This window comes from Dromiciops gliroides, chromosome 1 (assembly GCF_019393635.1).
Source record: "Dromiciops gliroides isolate mDroGli1 chromosome 1, mDroGli1.pri, whole genome shotgun sequence".
NCBI classification, from domain to species: Eukaryota; Metazoa; Chordata; class Mammalia; order Microbiotheria; family Microbiotheriidae; genus Dromiciops; species Dromiciops gliroides.
The window spans coordinates 93,345,596-93,366,029 of NC_057861.1; the positions used below are offsets into that span (position 1 = coordinate 93,345,596).

At 38.1% G+C, this 20,434-nt stretch overlaps 1 protein-coding gene across 2 annotated transcripts in view; it reads right to left on the reverse strand.

Moving 5' to 3' along the window:
- Positions 1 to 20,434, reverse strand: part of KHDRBS3 (KH RNA binding domain containing, signal transduction associated 3) — a 278,529-nt gene that overhangs the window by 160,876 nt on the left and 97,219 nt on the right. For both annotated transcript variants that reach the window (XM_043979875.1, XM_043979876.1), the window contains exon 2: positions 8,345 to 8,463. In XM_043979875.1, coding sequence (XP_043835810.1) covers positions 8,345 to 8,463 — 119 coding nt within the window. The remainder of the gene's footprint in view (positions 1 to 8,344; positions 8,464 to 20,434) is intronic.

A 20,434-nucleotide genomic window follows, 5' to 3' on the forward strand; every position in this document is an offset into this window, starting at 1 on the left:
CAAAATCATTGCATATCAAAATAATAAAAATATCTTCAAGACTATTAGAAGGGAAATACTACTGAGAGTAATTATAAATTACATAAAATATACTTGTAGATCAAGTGACAAAAAAGATGGCAAGTTTAATATTTTTTACTGATTCTAAATACTTCTAAAACCTCTCCAAAACAGGATTATGTTTACAAAACAACATAATTTTATGTCCCTAAAGCAGAAGATACCATGAACTTTAAAAAGGTAAGAAACCCAGTAAAATAACAGCAGAGGTGGTAGAGAAAGAATAACCATTTAAGCAGCACTTCTTATGTATCGAGCATGATGCTAAGAGCTTTGCAACTATTATCTCATTTAAAAGACTACTCTCTAACCAGGCTTCCTCAGCACTCCATCCTATAATGGCCCCACACAATTATAAGACTGTAACAGTGGCCCCAATGGCTTAAAACAAAACTAAACACTGTCCCCAAGTCTAACTTCCACAACAAAGACAAAACCCGGGAACTTTACCTGACTATGACTGAACATGACAGTTTAACAATGCTGTAATTGTACTTGGGTGGAGAATAAGCAGAGGAACATATAGAATTGCGTGGGGAAAAACACCAGCAGCATTTATGTGAGGCTCTATGATATCTGAACAAAAAGAGAGATCGGCATCCAACCATGGACAGGTCTATCCCTCCAGAGCTCATTAGAGGAAGAAAGGAAGGTCAATGAAAATGGATTCTGTTTTGTGGGAGAAGGCTGAGAAAGATCTGAGATCCAGTTAATGGGGAAATTTCAACCAAAGTACCCTATGTGAGAAAGGAAAAAATTAGGAGAACATGAGAAAAGAGTGAAATTACCAAAAACTTCAGGATGAACGAAACTCAACTAAAGACCTAGAGCACAATCTGATAAATCAACAAGTAAGTTATTGATAAGAGAAGGAAATAAGAGTAGCTTTACATCAATTCACAGTATGCAAATTTAATTTTACATAAAGATTCCTCAGTCAAGTAGATACCCCCTTCTTCTCTCCCCCTTCAGTTAAGTCCTGATCATTAGTTTTTAAAGCTTCATTTTTCTGTGTACCTTTCCACAACTGATTTCATCCACTCTCTTCATTCTTTCCTTCTGCTTTAGACCTTCATTGTTATACCTTTCTTCCTCCTTCCCTTCCTCTCTGTCCTCTACTGCTCCCCACCCTTGTCTTCTTCCTCTCCCTCTGTCCCCCTCCCCCAATCTTTATTCCTTATACAATCAAAGCTTCCAAAATATTTATCCTAAGTTCTCCCATAGAGCTTGCCCCCATAGGTTCTTCTTTTCCACTGTGCCCTCATTCCCTGAACAATACTAGTTATTGAAGATGTCAAGGATAACAGTGCCCCATGGTGCTCCCCTCTCTCACCACATCCCTGATTATGCAGTTCATCAAGATGCACACCCTCCCTTAGTTACATTTTCCCCACATTTGTTTCAAAATCTCCTCCCTATGTCTATGCTTTCCCACTCCCCAAGGTGCCAGATGCCCCCAGATTCCAACTTCTCCCATCTCCGTGTAAGAATGGACTTTTCAAGTACTAAATACCCCTGGCCATAGCCTGTATTAAGGTACACCTTTTTCCTCACAGACCATTTTTCCCCACCCATAGGAACATTGGTGAGGGGAACTCCCTCCTCTCACTAAAAGACTCCTTTCTTCTCTGTACCCTTCCTTTTTAATCTTTTCCTCCCCTTGCTCACCAACTCCCCAGTGGGGTCTTTTTCTGAGACCAAAGGGGACACCTTCTCCTCACTACCAGCCCTCATTTTGATCAAAGTAGAGCACATACTCTTCTCTATCCCTCTGCTTTTTCCTCTCCACTTCCATGTTGTGATAGCCTCACAGACAACAATAACAATAATAGCAGCAGCAGCAGCAGCAGCAACATTGATTTGATTCATTTATGAACAGGATGTTAACAGGTTCTGTCAATAATGCTCCCTATCTTCTTCTTAATGGTTATCCTTATGAGGTTTCCACCTTCACCCCTGTCTCCTTTGTACATTAAAAAGAAGTCTCTTACTGGTTGCTCTGTTGTCACTTTTTGGCTGTTGCTGTCTTTGACTACTATATTTGTTCACTCCTTCGTTTCTTTTATTTGCAGTGTTTGTGACGCATATAATCTTTTTGGTACTGGTATTCTTTCAAAAACCTTTTTTATTATTGAAGATCATTTTTTTTTCATATTGAGGTTAAGCTTAAATTTATTGGGTAGGTCACCATGGGGTGCATCCTGAGCTCCAGTGTTCTTTGGAACACATTATTCCATTCCCACCCATGTTTTCTAGTGGGTATAGAATAGTCTTGTGTTATTGAACTATCTTTTTCCTTCATATTTGTAGTCTTTCTCCAGATTGCTAGTTGGACTTATTTCTGAACTGAACTCTTAAATTTAACCACTATCTGTTTTGGAATATGCATCTTTAGGGTTTCTTTTTTTTTCTGGAGGTGATCTGTGAAGTCTTTCAATTGGAACTTCATTTTCTATATTCAGAAGTTCTATGCAATTGTCTTCTCTATTAGTTCTTCATCATGGAGTTGAGCTTTTGTCCCATAGTATTATTCTGGGAAACATTATCCTTAGTCTATTTCTACGCATCCTGTCTTCAAGATCAGTATGTTTTACTTCCATGGTGAGCTTTTTTTTTTTAATATTACCTTTTTTTTGGCTTTTCTTGTAGTTCGCCCTTTACTTCTGTCTATTGGTATACCTTATCTATTGTTCTCTCTTTTGCTTCTTTGGTGCAGTTTGTCATTGCTAATCCCAGTTTTTCAATTCTGCCATTTTTGCTGGGCATATACTCAGCTCTTATAATTCTTGTTTCTCTTTTGAATCACTCAGGTTCAGAATGTTGTGGTTCTGTCTTGTTTTCAAATTCCACAGGGTCCTCTGCCTCAAGGGTTGAATCATTTCCCTTTGTTTTATAGTACAAGATGCCTGGATTAATTTGCTAGATCTGGAAGGCTATATTTCTTCTGGTAGTGATTTACCAATACATGTTCAAGGTCTCTGAGTTTTCTTCTTCCTTGAAATCTTTGTAATTTCAATTCCCCCCCCCCTTTATTTCCTTTACCGTTCACTTTCTGATTAAGATTACCTTGGGGGATTCTCAAAGCATCTCAGTTTCCTCCCATGCCAGGCAATTAGCAGGTTAACACGCTAGGTTTCCATTCCAACTGACTTTTGTATGGTCAGAACTAGCCCTTGCTGAATGTTATGCCCTTTCCCTCAGGCTTAGTGAAGTGCTACACATACTTTCACCTCCCAAACCAAACACACACCTGAGGTTCTTTCTGGTATCTTGACCATACACTTTGTTCATTAGTTCTCTGACTCAGCACTAGTGCTACAAGGCTATCTGCCCTGGAACCAAATATACTGGTGTTATGGGGTTATCTTCTGGGGTACAGATAGTACAGAGCTTTTTAGCACTGATGCTAACAAGGTTGTAGCCCCAGGCCAATGACTGTTCCTCAGGGGAAATGCCTAAACCTGCTATAGTCTGGAGACATATCTTCACAGGACAGGAAAAAGGGAGGGAAGACAGGAACATACAGGTAGGTTTTGTTGTAAGCCTGTGTCATGTCCTCGGGTGAGAGATAAGGGAGTAGTGCTGAGTGAGTTCAGAGTCAATTGATGGGTTTGAAGGATTATTTTAAAGCTTCTTTTGGATTCTGGGTGTCACAGAACCTGAGGTGGCTTTCAAGTTATTTGCAGGGGCATTCGGGAGGGCTCTGGGGAGGGCTCTGGGGAGATCCTTTTTTTATTCTGTCATGTTGACAAGAGAAGCTTCAATTGACTTCCTCTCAATGGTTTTAATTGCCAAATCTGGTATTTTTTTCTTTTATTACAAAATAATCCTTTTTGACCTATTTGCTATCTTTGACTCTCTTGACCCCACTCTTTTCCCAAATGTCCTTTTCTGAGTGGGACAGTTGGGTGGTGCAGTGGATAGAGTGCTGGCCCTGAAGTTGGGAGGACCTGAGTTCAAATCTCACCTCAGACACTTAACTAGCTAGGTGAACTTGAGCAGATTACTCAGGCTCAATTGGCTTAAACATCCAGGGTTATGTCCAGTCATTCTAATCTATATCTTGCCACAGGATCCAAATGACTCTGGAGGACAGAGTGAGGTTGGTGACCTTGCACATACCTCCGTCAATTCCAATTCAGATTCTTAAATCCAATTTCTGACATAAATCCAAGTCATGACCTTACCCTGATTTCATGGTTCTCTTCAAGAATGAAGGACAAAGACAATCGAAAGGACTAATGATGAAGCATATTATCCACCTCCAAAGGAAGAACTGATATTTATTGAACACATACTGAAGCATGCTATTTTTTCTTTCTTTCATTTTTTTCCCTTTTATCCAAGTTTTCTTGTATAAAATTACTTATATGGTGTCATTTTACATAATTACATACATATAACCTATATCTGATTGCTTACCATCTCAGGAAAGGGAAAGGAGGTAGGGATAAAATTTGGATCTCAAAACTTTAAATAAAAATGTTTATTATTAGAGTAAAAAAAATGAAGGACAAACAACTTCTGAATTTTTGTCATACTATTTTCTTCTGTTTTGCCAACTATCTGCCTAAGTGTTCTTTACAGTCTCCTTTGCTGTTTATTATGTATGTTATTCCACCGACTTGTATACATTCTTTCTATATATTCCTAGACACTGTTCTCTGTTCCCTCTATACTTTCTCTCTCACTAACCAACACTGACCTTTTTGCTATTTCTCATGTGATACTCCAATGACTCACTCTATTTCTTTTCATTAACTGTCTCCTATGCTGGGAAATCTCTTCCTTCTTTTCTGTGTACAGTTTCATTCAAGACTCAGCTCAAACCTTACCTTCCACAAGAAACTTTTTTTAGTCTCCTCTATTGCTAGTGCCTTCTCTTAGATTGTCTCCAATTTACTTTGCACATTACACTCTTGTTTGTTTCCCTCATTAGAATGTCAGATTCTTGAGAGTAGACTCTTTATGCCTTTCGTTTTATTCCCATCATTTCACACAGTACCTATCAATAGTAAGTACTTAAGAAATGTTTGCTGACTTTACTTTGCTGATGATGACCAGATCTATAGATCCATTCTGACTTTTAGTTCCACATCAACAATTGCATATTGGACATATAAAACTATATGGTCAAGGGAGATCTTATACTTAATATATCTAAAACTGAACTTATTATTGTTCTTCCTAAACCCATTCCTCTTCAATAAATCAATAAACATTTATTAGGCATCTACTATGTGCGAAGCATTGTGCTAAAAACTGGAGATTTTAAAAAAGAGGTAAAAGATAGTCCCTGCACTTAAAGAGCTTACAATCTAATAAAGGAGAGGACATGCAACAAATACATAAAAGATAAGCTATACACAAGATAAATATGAATTAAGAGAGGAAAGGCACTACAATGAAGAAGAATTGTGTAAGGCTCCCATTTTAGTAGGCAGTTAAAGTAAGATAGAAAGGGCAGTGGGTGGCATGAAGAAGGGAGAACATTCCAGAGATGGGGAACAGCCAAAGAAAATGCCCAGTGCTAAGAGATAGAGAGCCTCATTCATGAAATGGCCAGGAGGCTAGTGGCACTGAACTGAAGAGAATATAGGGGAGTAAGATGTAAGAAAACTGAAAAGATAAGAGAAAACTAGATTACAAGGATTCAATGTGAATACCATAAGAACATTTTGTATTTGATCCTGGAAGCAACAGTGAGCAACTAGAATTTATTGGGGGAAGGGGGTATCATGATCAGGTCTGTATTTTGGGACAATCACTTCAGTGGGTGAATGAAGGATGAATTGTAGTGGGGAGAGACATGAGGCAGGCTGACCCACTAGCCAGCTATTACAATAGTACAGGTAAGAGGTGACAAGGGCCCTATAATGGTGAAAGTGTTACAAGAGCGAAGGGTGAACATTCAATAAAAGGTGAAACTGATAGACAACAAAAGATTTAATATTGGGGGGCATAGTAAGCAGTCCAAGATGATTCCTAGGTTACAAGCTTTCCCATACGTTCCTATTTCTAATAAAAGCACAACTATCCAGTTTGCAAGTTTTATAACCTTGGCATTATGCTAGATTCCAAACTCTCCCTAACTTTACATATCAATCCACTTGCCAAATCTTTCTCTTTCTACCCTCTATATGAGCACCCGACCTTCATCTCCACTTGTTTTCAAGATACTACCTTTGTTTAGGCCTTTATCACCTCTCACATAAATTACTGTAATGGCTTCCTGACTGGTATCCTTGCCTCAAGTCACTCAACATTTGAGTCCATCCTATATACTGATGCCTAAGAGATTTTCCTTAATAGAAGATCTGGCTATTAGACTTAAATAACGAATTCCAGTGACTTCATATGACTTTTAGGATGAAATATAAATTCCTCTCCTTACTTTTTACAGCTTTGTACAAAACCTGACCCAACCTCAAATGGACCCTTGCATCCTAGGATCCAGCCAAACTAACCTCTCTTTTGCCTCAAACACATGGTACTCTATTACTTATCTCTGTGACTTTGCAATGGTCATACCACATGCCTGAAATGTGTTCTCCCCTCATTTCAAGTTCATGAAGTCCCTCTCATCCTTTAGATGAAGCTCAAGCAGCATTTTCTGCATGATTCCTCCAATTTCCAACCCCCTGCATCTCAAAAAATACTGTTTAACAGTAGATATAAATGTATTTTTTACTTTATAGTTAATGCTCTATGTACCAATGCATCCACTTGCTGTCTTCCCCATAAGAATATAAGCTCTCTGAGAGTAGGGAATGCTTTTCGTCCTGTCCTATTATCAACAGCACCTAGCATGATTCCTGGAACAAAGTCGGGGGTAGGTGTTTAGCCAAAGACTCAGTACAATTTTAAGCTACTGATGTGCCCTATACTCAGAGGTTGCTTACTGAGAGCACAAAGCTTTTTCCATTTACTTGTTTAACTGAGCAGCTTTTTGGTAACTACATCACCTTATACACAAGGTTGACTTCAAACTTTCATGCAGAATAGTTATAAGCAAAAATAAACAATTCTATACATTCAGTGGGTTAAATAATTAAGCATGGAATCTCTGAGTAAGGATTTTTCAGAAAAGCCATACGTGAGGTCTGAGAGTGAGGGCAAGTAATAATACATGGTTACCCATGGTTCTCTTACATAATCTCCATGATCATTCAAAAAGTGAAAAAGAAAATTGGACCTGAAACTAGATAATGTCTAAGATCCAATCAAGTACTTACTCGCGCTCTCTCTCTTTCTCTCTCTCTCTCTCTCTCTCTCTCTCTCTCTCTCTCTCTCTCTCTATATATATATATATATATATATATATATATATATATATATATGGTTTCAAAGATTTGTCATGCCGGGGTGGGAATGGGGATAAGCTCCCACTCTCTTATAAAATGCTCCAATACCATGCGTCTCAAATAGCCTCTGACAACCGAAGCCCAATTCCTGGCCTTCTCATGGTCGGAACCATTTCCACTAACAGGAGAAGGGGCAAAGGCGAGTCACTAACGCCTTAAAACCAGTCTCTTCTAGCGGTGGAGCTCGTTAGCCTTGGCAGGCAAGCTGCCTAGGAGAAGGAAACCCTGATTTTAAACCTCTGTTGCCTTGCAGCTATACCCATATATGGGAAAGGCTTCCAGAGTTAACCCCGAGGAAAAATCAGGAGTCAGAGTCCCTTAGGCAGTTGGATATTGGACATCACATCCCTCTGGCAACTCCTGTGGTGACACTGGTGCCAAACTGTACTGGCTCTGCCTCTCCTTTAGATCCACCAATATCACGGAGAGGGGAAACCTGCTGCATGGGCAACAGCTTGTTTTCCAATTGATCCACCCAGGCCAGCGCCCTAGAGAGGACACTCCAGCTACTCTTCATGGGGTAGATACAACACAGGATGCAGCAGTTACCGGTTATAAGTCACTCAGGAGCTGCGGCTCCCGTATCTGACTGCACAGCCACACTGTGGCCTGTGACTCTTCAAGGCGCTGATCCATGGTCCTCCGTGACTGATGGAGGCACACACACACACACACACACACACATATATATTCCTATAACTTTATTTCATACAACTCCCATTCAGAAACATAATATTAACCTATTGATTTTTGAGTAATTGGTAGCAAATGTTGCCATGATTCATATTTTGTGTGTTTAGTCTTTTGCTGTCAAAATGCAAGGAACAGTTTCAAAATTCCTGAAATGAAACAATTAAATTAAAATATGTCAAACAATTAATGAAAGAAAGAGGAGATTTAAGATTAGTTGAATCACATACCTTGGGGAATTGTTTTACAGGAATTAACACTTTCTGCCCCAGCTTCATGTTCTTATTAATCACAACATCAATGTATTTTTCCTCTTCCTTGCTTTCTCCTTTTTGGAACTTCTCAATTTCTGTAGGGTAGAAGGAGATAAAAGTCACATATGCTGAAGTTGGTAACTTATAATAGTCTAGAAGTAATCACCTTGGTCTCAGTGGACAGAGTACTGGGTTTGGAGTCAGGAGGACTTGACCTCAGATATTAACTAGCTATGTGACCTTGGGAAAGTCACTTAACCTCTGTTTGTCTTGATCCACTGAAGAAAATGGAAAACCACTCTTATGATCCACAAGGCCACAAAGACTCTGACATGACTGAAAAATTGAACAAGAAATGGACAAAAAGATTTTCCTTCAGACCTTAAGCTATATTATGAAATGGCAGAATCAATAATATTTGGGTTAGATAGGTGGCAAGTGGCAGATAGATGGCACAGTAGATAGAGCACCAGTCCTGGAGTCTGGAGAACGTAAGTTCAAATCTGGCCTCAGACACTTAGCTGTGTAACCCTCGGTAAGTTAATTAACCCTGTTTGCTTCAGTTCCTCATCTGTAAAATGAGCTGCAGAAGGAAATGGCAAAAAGGCAAAGCATTCCAATGTTTTTTGCCAAGAAAATCCCAAATGATATGAAGCATTGGACAGGACTGAAAATACTCAACACCAACAAAAGAAATAAGGAGATAAATCAATGAAACAAATGATATCAGGAGGAATCAGAAACAATGGAAACACCTTATTCAATAAAAAAAAAACTAAAAAAGCCCCCCAAAATTGCTAGGAAATGGGGTGGCTAGGTGGTACAGCGGATAAAGCATTGGATTCAGGAGTACCTGAGTTCAAATCTGGCCTCAGAAACTTGACACTTACTAGCTGTGTGACCCTGGGCAAGTCACTTAAACCCCATTGCCCTGAAAAAAAAAAACTGCTAGGAAAACCAGAAAGCAGTTTGGCAAAATTATGCTAAGAACAAACATCTTACAAAATATTCCACAACACATTCTAAATGGATACGTGTTTTTAATACTAAAAATCATACTACCAAAAGAAGAGAAATAGTTCATAAAACTTTCATAGGTATAGAAAGGAGATATATTCTCAACCTAACAAGATACAGAGTCAATTACCAAAGATAAAATAGGTAATTTTGATTACCTGACACAGAAAAATATCTGCACAGACAAAATTAATGCACCTAGGATAAAAAGGGGGGGGGGATATTTTTGTATCAAATTTCACTGATAAAAGTGTGGTATCCAAGAAGCATGTATACACGTTTGTGTGTGTGTGTGTGTGTGTGTGTGTGTATGTATATGAGTATTTATGTATGAACATACACATACCCACACAAATATGACTGGTAAAACCACTCCCTAGTAGAAAGATAAGTGGTCAAAGCATAATTCTTATTTCTCCTGGATCTATTTTCCAGGTCAGCTGTTTTTCCAAGGAGACATTTCATATTGCCCTCTATTTTTTACCCTTTGGATTTGCTTTATTGTGTCTTGATGTCTCATAAAGGCATTAATTTCTGTTTTCTCTATCCTAATTCTTAAGCAATGATTTTCTTCAGAGAGCTTCTGTGCCTCCTTTTCCATTTGGCCAATTTGGCTTTTCAAGCTGTTGACTTTTTTTTTTTTATGACTGTCCTGCATCACTCTCATTTCTTTTTCCATTTTTTCCTCTATCTCTCTAACTTTTCCCTCTACCTCTCTTACTTTATCTTCACAATCCTTTTTGAGTGACTCTATGGCCTGAGACTAATTCGTATTTTTCTTAGAAGCTTTGGATGTAGGAGCTTAGACTTATAAATTTTCTTCTGAAGGTGTATTTTGATCTACCTTGTTGTCAAAGAAACTTTCAATGGTCTGCTTCTTTCCATGCCTACTCACCTTCACCACCTATTTTTTGGCTTTTATGTCCCTCTTACAGTGGAACCCTGATTCCAGGATGCAATGTCCTAAGCTACAGGGGGTTCCAGGGGGTACAATTAAGCCCCTTCTCAGCCTGCCTGGCCTGTAAGTGATCATGGGCCACTTACTCTTTAACCCAGAAGCAGAAATCTGATCGAAATCTAATTTTCTATGGTCGGAAGCCTAGCATGACTGTATCCCTCCCCTACTGGGCTGCTGCCACTCAAGTCTGCTTACTGGTTCAGAAGATGGGTGCTCTGCCTTACCTCCAGGAGAGACTGCAACTATCCCCCCTCCCCTCTGCCACCCGGCCAACTGCTGGACCCCCTCACTGGTCCGTGAGCCAAGTTTGAGAAGTAGCCACTGATGCTGATGGTTCTGAGGCTCTGGAGGCACGGCCTGCCTGGGGCTGCACTGAGCAGTGCACTATGCTTCTCTCTCAGCCCAGTTCCACAGAACTTCCCTGTTGCCCTTTTAAGAAGTCTTTGGCTGCAAAATGGTTTCCCTCTTTTCTTTTGTTAATTTTTTAACATCCTCATGGTTTCCCATTATCCCTCCTTTCACTTCCCCAGAGAGCCATCCCATATAACAGATACTATTTTGAAAGATAAAAAAGAAAGAGGAAAAAACAGCACAACCAATGTATTGATACATTGAAAAAGTCTGGAAACATTCAATTTGCAACAACTGTGGCCTTCCCACATCTGTGTAGGGGTGAACTGGGAATGTCTTCTCTTTGAATTCTTTTGGATCATGTTTGACATTGGAAAGCTTGTATAAACAAAAGTTGAGAACTATCTTTATATGTAATGGGAAAAAAATACTTTATTAATTAAAAAAAAAAGATGAGTAAACAAAGAACATTCTCAAAACTATTTCAGCGACAAGGAAGATCAAGGTGCAACCTTACATGAGGAAATCAACCACAAGGCCCCTGCATCCCAAGCTTCCAAGAAAAATGTGAACTGGTCTCAGGCCATGGAAGCTCTCAAAAGGGACTTTGAATAAAAAATAGGAGACATAGAAGGAAGATATAGAGAGATGGAAGAAAGAATGGAAAGAGAAATGAGAGCGATGCAGCAGAGTCATGACAAAAAAGCCAACAGCTTGAAAAACCAAATGGAAAAGGAGATTAAAAAACTGTCTGATGAAAATAATTGCCTAAGAATTAAGATTGAATAAATGGAAGCTAGTGACTTTATGAGAAACCAAGACACAGTAAAGCAAATCCAATTGAATGAAAAAATAGAGGGCAATGTGAAATATCTCCTTGGAAAAACAGCTGACCTGGAAAATAAATCTAAGAGATAATTTTAAAATCATTGCACTACCTGAAAATCATGACCAAAACAAAAGCTTAGACACTATCCTCCAAGAGACTGTAAGGGAAAATTGCCCTGATGTTCTAGAAGCAGAAGCTAAAATAGAAATTGAAAGAATCCATTGGTCACCTCCTGAAAGAGATCCCAGAAGGAAAACCTCCAGGAATATTATAGCAAAATTCCAGAACTCCCAGGTCAAGGAGAAAATATTGCAAGCAGCTAGAAAAAAGGAATTTAAATACTGTGGAGTTCCAATTAGGACAAAGCAAGATCTAGCAACTTCTACATTAAAGGATCAGAGGGCATGGAATATGATATTCCAGAGGGCAAAGGAACTGGGACTACAGCCAAAAATAAAGTACCCATCAAAACTGAACATAATTTTTCAGGGGAAAAAATGGAATTTCTTTCTTTTTTTTTTTTTTTTTGGTGAGGCAATTGGGGTTAAGTGACTTGCCCAAGGTCACATAGCTAGTAACTGTCAAGTGTCTGGGGCTGGATTTGAACTCAGGTCCTCCTGACTCCAGGGCCAGTGCTCTATTCACTGTGCCACCTAGCTGCCCCACAAAAAAATGGAATTTCAGTGAAAAAGAAAACTTTCAGGCATTTGTGATGAAAAGACCTGAACTGAATATAAAATTTTACTTTCAAATACAAGACCCTGGAGAATCATAAAAAGGTAAACAGGAAAAAGAAATCATGAGGGGCATTAAAATATTAAACTCTCTACACTCATACATGAGAATATAATACTTCCAACTCATAAGGACTTTTTCAGCAAGGAATACACAGAGGACACAGGTCTGAAATGAATATGAAGGGATGGTATTTGTAAAGCATTTATTTTTTTGTATGTCCTTGTTCTCTGTGGAGCAAACAAGGTGGTTTATCTGGTGTCTGGGCAAGGATTTGGACTCTGGGCCTCCTGGGCCCAGGGCTGGTGTTTTGTCCACTGTGCCATCTAGGTAATCCATGATGACATCTTTAAAATAAGTAGGAGAGGTAGGAGGAATAGACTGGGGGAGGGGGGAGGTGAGAGGTGGAATGGGGAGAAGTAGCTTATAGGAATGAAACAAGAAAAAAGCCTATGGAGGGGAGGGGAAGAGGAGGAGTGAGTGAACTTCACTATCATCAGAATTGGCTCAAAGAGGGAATAACATACATACTCAAGCGGGTATAGTAATATATTTTTGCCCTGAGGAAAAGTGGGAGGAGAAGGAGATGGGGTGGGTAGAAGAGGGCAAGGAGGGAAGGGAAGTTTAGGGGAGGTAGCTATAAAAAGCAGAACACTTTAGAGGAAGGTGAAGATGTTCAGCATAACACCACATGTATGACATATTGAATTGTTTGATTTCATAGGGAGAGTTGAGCAAGGAGGGAGGAAGAAAAATTTAGAAAACAGAATTAGCTCAAAGTCCATAACCTAATCAGAGTGGGCTCAAGGAGGGAATAACACACATACACACACATCCAATAGGGAAGAATAATCTCTTTAACCATACAGGAAAGTAGGAACAGAAGAGGATAAGGAGGGAAGTGTATATGAAGGGACCGTAGAGCAGGGGACGGGCAGTCAGTAAGAAAGCACTTATATGGAGCATTAGGGCAACATAAGGTAGACAATGGAATAAATAGCATTGGAAGGGAATGGGATGGACGGAAATAGTTACGTTGATTGACTACAAGGTCAAAATGTATGGTACCTACTCTGCTGGGTTATTGTGAAGAAAATTCTCTGTCAAGTTCAAGTTACTATATAGAAATTGTGATGAACAGGATGCTATCAGAAAAACCGGGAAAGACCCACATGAAGTGAAGCAGAAAGAAATGTACTGTATACAAAATAACAGCATTAGTGTAAGATGATCTGCTGGGAGGCACGTGGTTATTTTCAGCAAGGCAATGATCCAATAAAACTCTGAAGAACCTAGGAAAATTGCAGTACATCTACAGAGAAAGAACTGATGGTATCTGAAAACAGACTGAAACACATTTTTTTTGATAATTCCTTAATCTGAAGTTTTGTTTTTATCTATTTCCACTCACAACCTAGATAAGGTAAAATCATTTGCCATGACTACTCATGTATAATTTATGTTTAATTGTTTGAGTCCTTGGGGTGGGGGTGGGAGGGGAGGGAGGAAGAGAAGTTGGAACACAAAGTTTTTTTTTTTTTGAATTGATGTCAAAATTTGCTTTTACATGTAATTTGGAAAATAAAAGTCTAAAATAAAAATGAAATTTAAAAAAATAAGTATTTATTCTTAAGCTTACCAGTGTTTTTTAAAACAAAAATTCATGTAATATTTTGACAAAAGCCTTTTTTTCTGCTACTATTAGTATAATTAATATGACAAATTACATTTATAGTTTTTGTACTACTGAATCAACTGAGGTGGGGGATGGGGGCAGAAGTAGCACTGTCATGGAGACATAACTGTGCTGGCCTGGCTGGTCTGATTGTTTTCAATGAGGGACTGGATCTGAAATAGCAGAATGACATTGACAGAGAGCTGTACTGGCCTGATTGTTTTTGTTTTCAGTCTGTAACATGAAAGGGATCTCTTCCCTAGGAACAAGAGCTGAAATATATAAATCTCTGGGGGGGATAAAGATGAGGTTAGAGCCTCTGAAGATCTTCATATGTGCTCCAAGAAATGGCCCAGTCCAAGAATAGAGCCTCTGAGGCATTGTGACATTCTCTACACAAAGTATTCTGTTGAGGTGGGCAAGAAGTAGGAAAGACCCTTTGCATGATTTTTCTTTGTTTACTCCATTGTATAAAAAGTTAGTAGTTTCTTTGCTGTGGGGAGGCTGAGATACAGGATCTCTCCTCCCACCCAGTTAGTGCCTCTAGTGCAATAAATCGAATCCTATTTTTATCTAAATTATGTGTGTGCGAGTTTAATTCCTTAACTGAGCATATCCAAGAACTACCCCAACACCCACCCCATTTCACAACCATGTACTCCTGGTACAATTCTAACCTGGTCATAGTATATAATCTTTGTAATGTGTAGCCTCTTTGCTAACACTTGATTTTTAAAATTTGCATTAATCTTAATTACAAATACTGCCCTGTTTTCTTTATCTATTCTTCTTCTTTTGGTAATATATTTCTGTTAAAATAGAAGGAATTTGATAGTATCTCTTTTATTTTTCCAAGCACTTTGTATAATACAGGAATTGACTGTCCTTTAAATGTTTCAATAGAATTCAACTGTAAAATCATCTTTTTCTATATAACTATTTTTCACATTTGGAATTTCATTGATGGATTCTACTTATTTTCATGAGACTGCTTAAATTTTCTCTTCTTATATACTTCATATTTTATATATTTTAAATATTAACCTATTTTATTTAAGTTATTACTTTTGTTGGCATAGAGTATAGCTTTTTTGTTAATTCTTTTTTATATTTATTGCTAGTAAGTTGGCTTCTTTTGAATGAAATAGTCTAATATTTTATTTTTAAAATGAGCTACTAATTTTAATTATTAATCTAACAACTCTAATTTAAAATTTTATTTTATTTTTTTCTTTTAGTTTTCAGGTTTGGGGTATTTAATTTACACTACTTAATTGTTTAAGTTGTGTGCACAATTTGTCCATCTTTCTTTCCTTTGTAGGTAAAGATGTTTAGAGATAATGCATTTCCCCTTAGGTGGAGAGCAATGCAGCATTGACTGCATTTTTAAAAAAATGGCTAATTTCCTCATTGTCATTATCTTTAATGAGATTTCTATTTGTAAGAATATTTTGTTGGCCTACTGATTATTTAAGATTAAGCTATTTAGTATCCAGGTAATAATACCTTAACAGGCTTGAAGACTTGTTTGAATCAAAGAAAACATCTTATTCAATTTAGAAACATTTTTTTAGTGTGTAATATACATGAGACACTAAGTTAGGTGTTGACAATGCAAAAGCACAAATGAAATAGTATCTGTCAAGGGATTTATATTCTAGTTAAATAAACAGGGATAATGCATAATTTCACAGCTAAGTTAAAATAAAATTCACAAGTTCAAGAAATCAGAAACATAACTAGGTAATAGTTCAAGAGAAGAGAAAACAATCTGTGAATTTTGGGGGACTTTGAAGTTCAATATGAGTCCACCATAGATATTATAACTATAACGAAAATATGAGGGGGCAGCTAGGTGGAGCAGTGGATAAAGCACTGGCCCTGGATTCAGGAAGACCTGAGTTCAAAGCCAGCCTCAGACACTTGACACTTACTAGCTATGTGACCCTGGGCAAGTCACTTAACCCTCATTGCCCTGCAAAAACAAACAAACAAAAAAGAAAATATGAGATTAAGTTTCAATAAAAGAGACATTGGTATGCAGAAATATAGAAGTGAAATTCTCATTGGATTCTACCCAGTAAACTCAAAGATGGAACAATAGATTTAATGCTAGGTGATACATTTTAGAAAAGACATTGACAAGCTGGAAAGTAACAAGTATGTTAACCACAAGAACTGATCAAAATTCAGGCAGAAGAGATAAAGCAAATGGATATATTTAGTAAGGTGTATACTAGGGGATGAGAGATAGTCCAGTGATTATTGCCCTGAAATGTCTAAAGAACAATAACATAGACTTAATTCTACTTGCCCTAGAGGACAGAGTTAAGAGCAATATGTGTGAAAAGTTTAATTTAGGCAGGATTGAACAGGTACCTAAAAATTACAACTATTCAAAAGTAGGACTAGTTGCCTCAGGAAATAATTTATTTTCCTAAACTGAAAATCTTCAAACAAAAGAAAAAAGATCTCATCAAGTACAATGTAGAAAGGATTTTTGTACTGCATTAATGGACCACTAGTTGGCTTCCAATTCTGAGAATGCATGATTCTATGTACATTTGTTATTAATAAGACATGGAAAATGCTACATGGATACTTATGCCACACACAACATTCAAACTGCAATAGAATGGGTACCCCTTTCTCAATAGCTTCAAATATGATCTTATTTCAATAGAAGTACAAAAGGGGGGGCAGAGACTGTATCCCCTAAGCTCCCAATAAACCCATCTACACACTCCAAAATAATGGCATATGACAACCCCTGGAACAGCCTAACTCATATAAGAACAGAGTGAGACTATTTTCCAGCCAAAGACAGCAACTGGGATCACCTGCTGATCCAGCTAAGAGAGGAGCTCAGCACATGGTCCAGGCCCAGCCAGGAACAGACCACACCTTCAGGGCCTGAGTGTCTTTTTGGGCTAGCAGTTTCTTGTGAGGCTTGGCTCACAGTCCAGTGAGGTGGTACGGTGGTTGACCAAGGTCAAGTGGCTGCAGTCTCTTGGCCAAGGTCAAGTGGCCGCAGTCTCTGCTGGAGTTGAGGCAAAGCACCCTGATTCTGAACCAGTGGGCTGAATCAAGTGGTGGGAGCCCAGTGGGGAGAGATACAGGCACATCAAGCATCCAACCACAGAAGATCAGATTTCCCTCAGACATCTGTTTCCAGGTTGACATGAATAGGCAAAGAAAACAGTGGACAATAGAGAGCTTCTTTAGGGGAAAGATAGACCAGAACACACCCTCAGAAGAAGATAATAACAAAATCAAAGCTCCAATATCCAAAGCTTCAAAGAAAAATATGAATTGATCTCAGGCCATGGAAGCACTCAAAAGGGACTTTGAAGAGAAAGTAGGAGAGATAGAAGGAAGATTTAGAGAGATGGAGGAAAGAGAAATGAGAGCGATGCAGGAAAGTCATGAGAAAAAAGTCAACAGCCTGAAAACCCAAATGGAAAAAGAGATACAAAAGATCTCTGAAGAAAATAATTGCCTAAGAATTAGGATTGAAGAAATGGAAGCTAGTGACTTTATGAAAAACCAACACACAGTAAAGCAAATCCAAATGAATAAAAAAATAGAGGGCCATATGAAATATCTCCTTGGAAAAACAGCTGACCTGGAAAATAAATCCAGGAGAGAAAATGTGAAAATAATTGGACTACCTGAAAACCATGATCAAAATAAAAGCTTAGACACCATCTTCCAAGAAATCATCAGTGAAATTTTAACTTATATTCTAGAAGTAGAAGGTAAAATAGAAATTGAAAGAATCCACCAATCACCTCCTGAAAGAGATCCCAAAACGGAAACCTCCAGGAATATTATAGCCAAATTCCAGAGCTTCCAGGTCAAGTAGAAAATATTGCAAGCAGCTAGAAAAAAGGAATTCAAATACTGTGGAGCTACACAGTAAGGCTAACACAAGATCTAGCAGCTTCTACATTAAAGAACTGGAGGGCATGTAATATGATATTCCAGAGGGCAAAGGAACTAGGATTATAGTAAAAAATTCCCTACCCACAAAATTGAGTATTATCTTTCAGGAGAAAAAAATATGTCTTTAATGAAAAAGAAAACTTTCAGGCATTTGTGATGAAAAGACCTGAACTGAACAGAAAATTTGACTTTCAAATACAAGACCCTAGAGAAGCATAAAAAAGTAAACAGGAAAAAGAAATCATGAGGAATATTAAAAGATTAAACTGTTTGCATTCCTATATGGGAAGATAATACTTCTAACTGATAAGAACTTGCTCAGTATTAGGGAAGCTAAAAGGAATATACTTAGAGGGCAGAGGTGTAAATTGAATATGAAGGGATTATATCTGTAAAGCATTTAATTTTTGTTTATTCTTGGCTTTTGTGGGGTAGGCAGGGTGGGGTGGCTTATGTCTGGGGCAGGATATGGGCTTGGGGCCTTCGGGGTCGAGGGCTGGTGCTTTGTCCACTGTGTCACCTAGCTGCCTCATGATGACATCGTTTTTTGGTTTTGTTTTGTTTTGTTTTGTTTTTGGTGAGGCAACTGGGGATAAGTGACTTGCCCAGGGTCACAAAGTTAGTAAGTGTCAAATATCTGAGGCCTGCTTTGAACTCAGGTCCTCCTGAATCCAGGGCCGGTGCTTTATCTACTGCGCCACCTAGCTGCCCCGATGACAACTTTAAATTCAAGTTAAGGGGTAAGAGAAATGCACTGGAAGAAAAGGAAGGGGGGAGGTGGTCTGGGAAAACTATCTCACAGAAAAGAAACAAGAAAAAGCTTATGAAGTGGAGGGGAAGATGAAAAAGGAGTGGGGGAGTGAGAGAACCTTACTCTCATCAGAATTGTTTCAAAGAGGGAATAACATGCATACTCAAGTGGGTATAGTATTGTGCCATAAGGGAAAGTGGGAGGGGAAGGAGATTGGGGGAAGGAGAAGGAAAGAAGGGCTAATTGGGGGTGGAGGCAGTCAAAAGCAAAATACTTTTGAGGAGAGATGGGGGAAAGAAGATTGAAAACAGTAAATATCAAGGGGAGTGAATAAAATGGAGGCTGATGCAGTCAGCAATCGTAACTGTGAAAGAAATGATGAGCAGGATGATATCAGAAGGACGTATGAAAAGTGTAAACCATCAGCAGAGGAAGAACTGATGGTATCTGAATAGAGATTGAAGTAAAATTATATTTGTTAGCTCCTCTTTCTAAAGTTATTTTGTCTATTTTCTTTCACAACCTGACTAATATGAAGATGTTGTGCATAACTGCACATGTATGACATACTGAATTCTTGATTTCATAGAGGGGGTTCGAGGAGGGAGGTAGGAAGAAAATTTAGAATACAAAGTTTTAAAAAATCAATGTGAAAAGTAATGATGAGCTGGAGGAATTCAGAGAAACTTGGAATGACTTACATTAACTGATGCTGACTGAGAGGAACATGAACCAGGAGAACATTATACACAGTAACAGCAACATTGTGTGATGAAAAATAGTGATAAGACTTGGCTCTTTTTAGCAATGCAACAATCCAAAACAATTTCAAAGAACTTTATGATACAAAATGTCCTCAACATTCAGAAAAAAGAACTGGAGATTATGAATACAGATTGAACCATACTGTTTCTCCTTTTGGGCAGGTTTTTCCTTCTTTATTTTGAGGTTTTTCCCTTGTGCTCTGATTCTTCTTTCATAAGATGACTAATGCAGAAATATGTTTAATGTGACTGCACATATATAACCTATATTAGATTGCTTTCTGTTTTGGGGAGGAGGGAGGGAATGGAGGGTGGGAAAAAATTTGGAACTAAAACTTATGAAAACAAATGTTGAAAAATATCGTTATATGTAACTAAAAAATAATAAAATATTTTTACTGGAAACCACCCCACAAAAAAAGAGATACAAAAGGAAAAAAATAATACTGAATGAAGCATGACAAATATTTTCAATTTAACAAAATAGCAATATTATTAAATTATTATTACATGTTCTATGTGAAAGTCTGATTTTTAAAAATATGTTAAGTATTACCAGAACTTCAAGGTATTTAAGAAAATTAATAGTATAAATTTGAAGCAGTTATTTACTTTGTTAGACCTTGACTTGGATTCAAGAAGAGCTGAGTTTGAAGATCATCTCAAAAACTTAGTTCAGTTCCTCATCACCTCTCCTCCTGAATAATTGCAATAGCCTAAAACTGAACTCAAAGCTCTCGCCACTCCACTCAGTCTATCCTGTATATATATATATATATTTTTCAGGTGGGACAATGGGGGTTAAGTGACTTGCCCAGGGTCACACAGCTAGTAAGTGTCAAGTGTCTGAGGCCAGATTTGAACTCAGGTATTCCTGAATCCAGGGCCAGAGCTTTAACCACTGCACCATCTAGCTGCCCCCTATCCTGTATATTTCTAACAAATAACTTTCCATTAAGAACAGATCTGACCATGTGACTCCTGTATTCAACCAAATCTAGCCTAAAAAATGTAAATTCATTTATGTAATTTTCAAAGTCT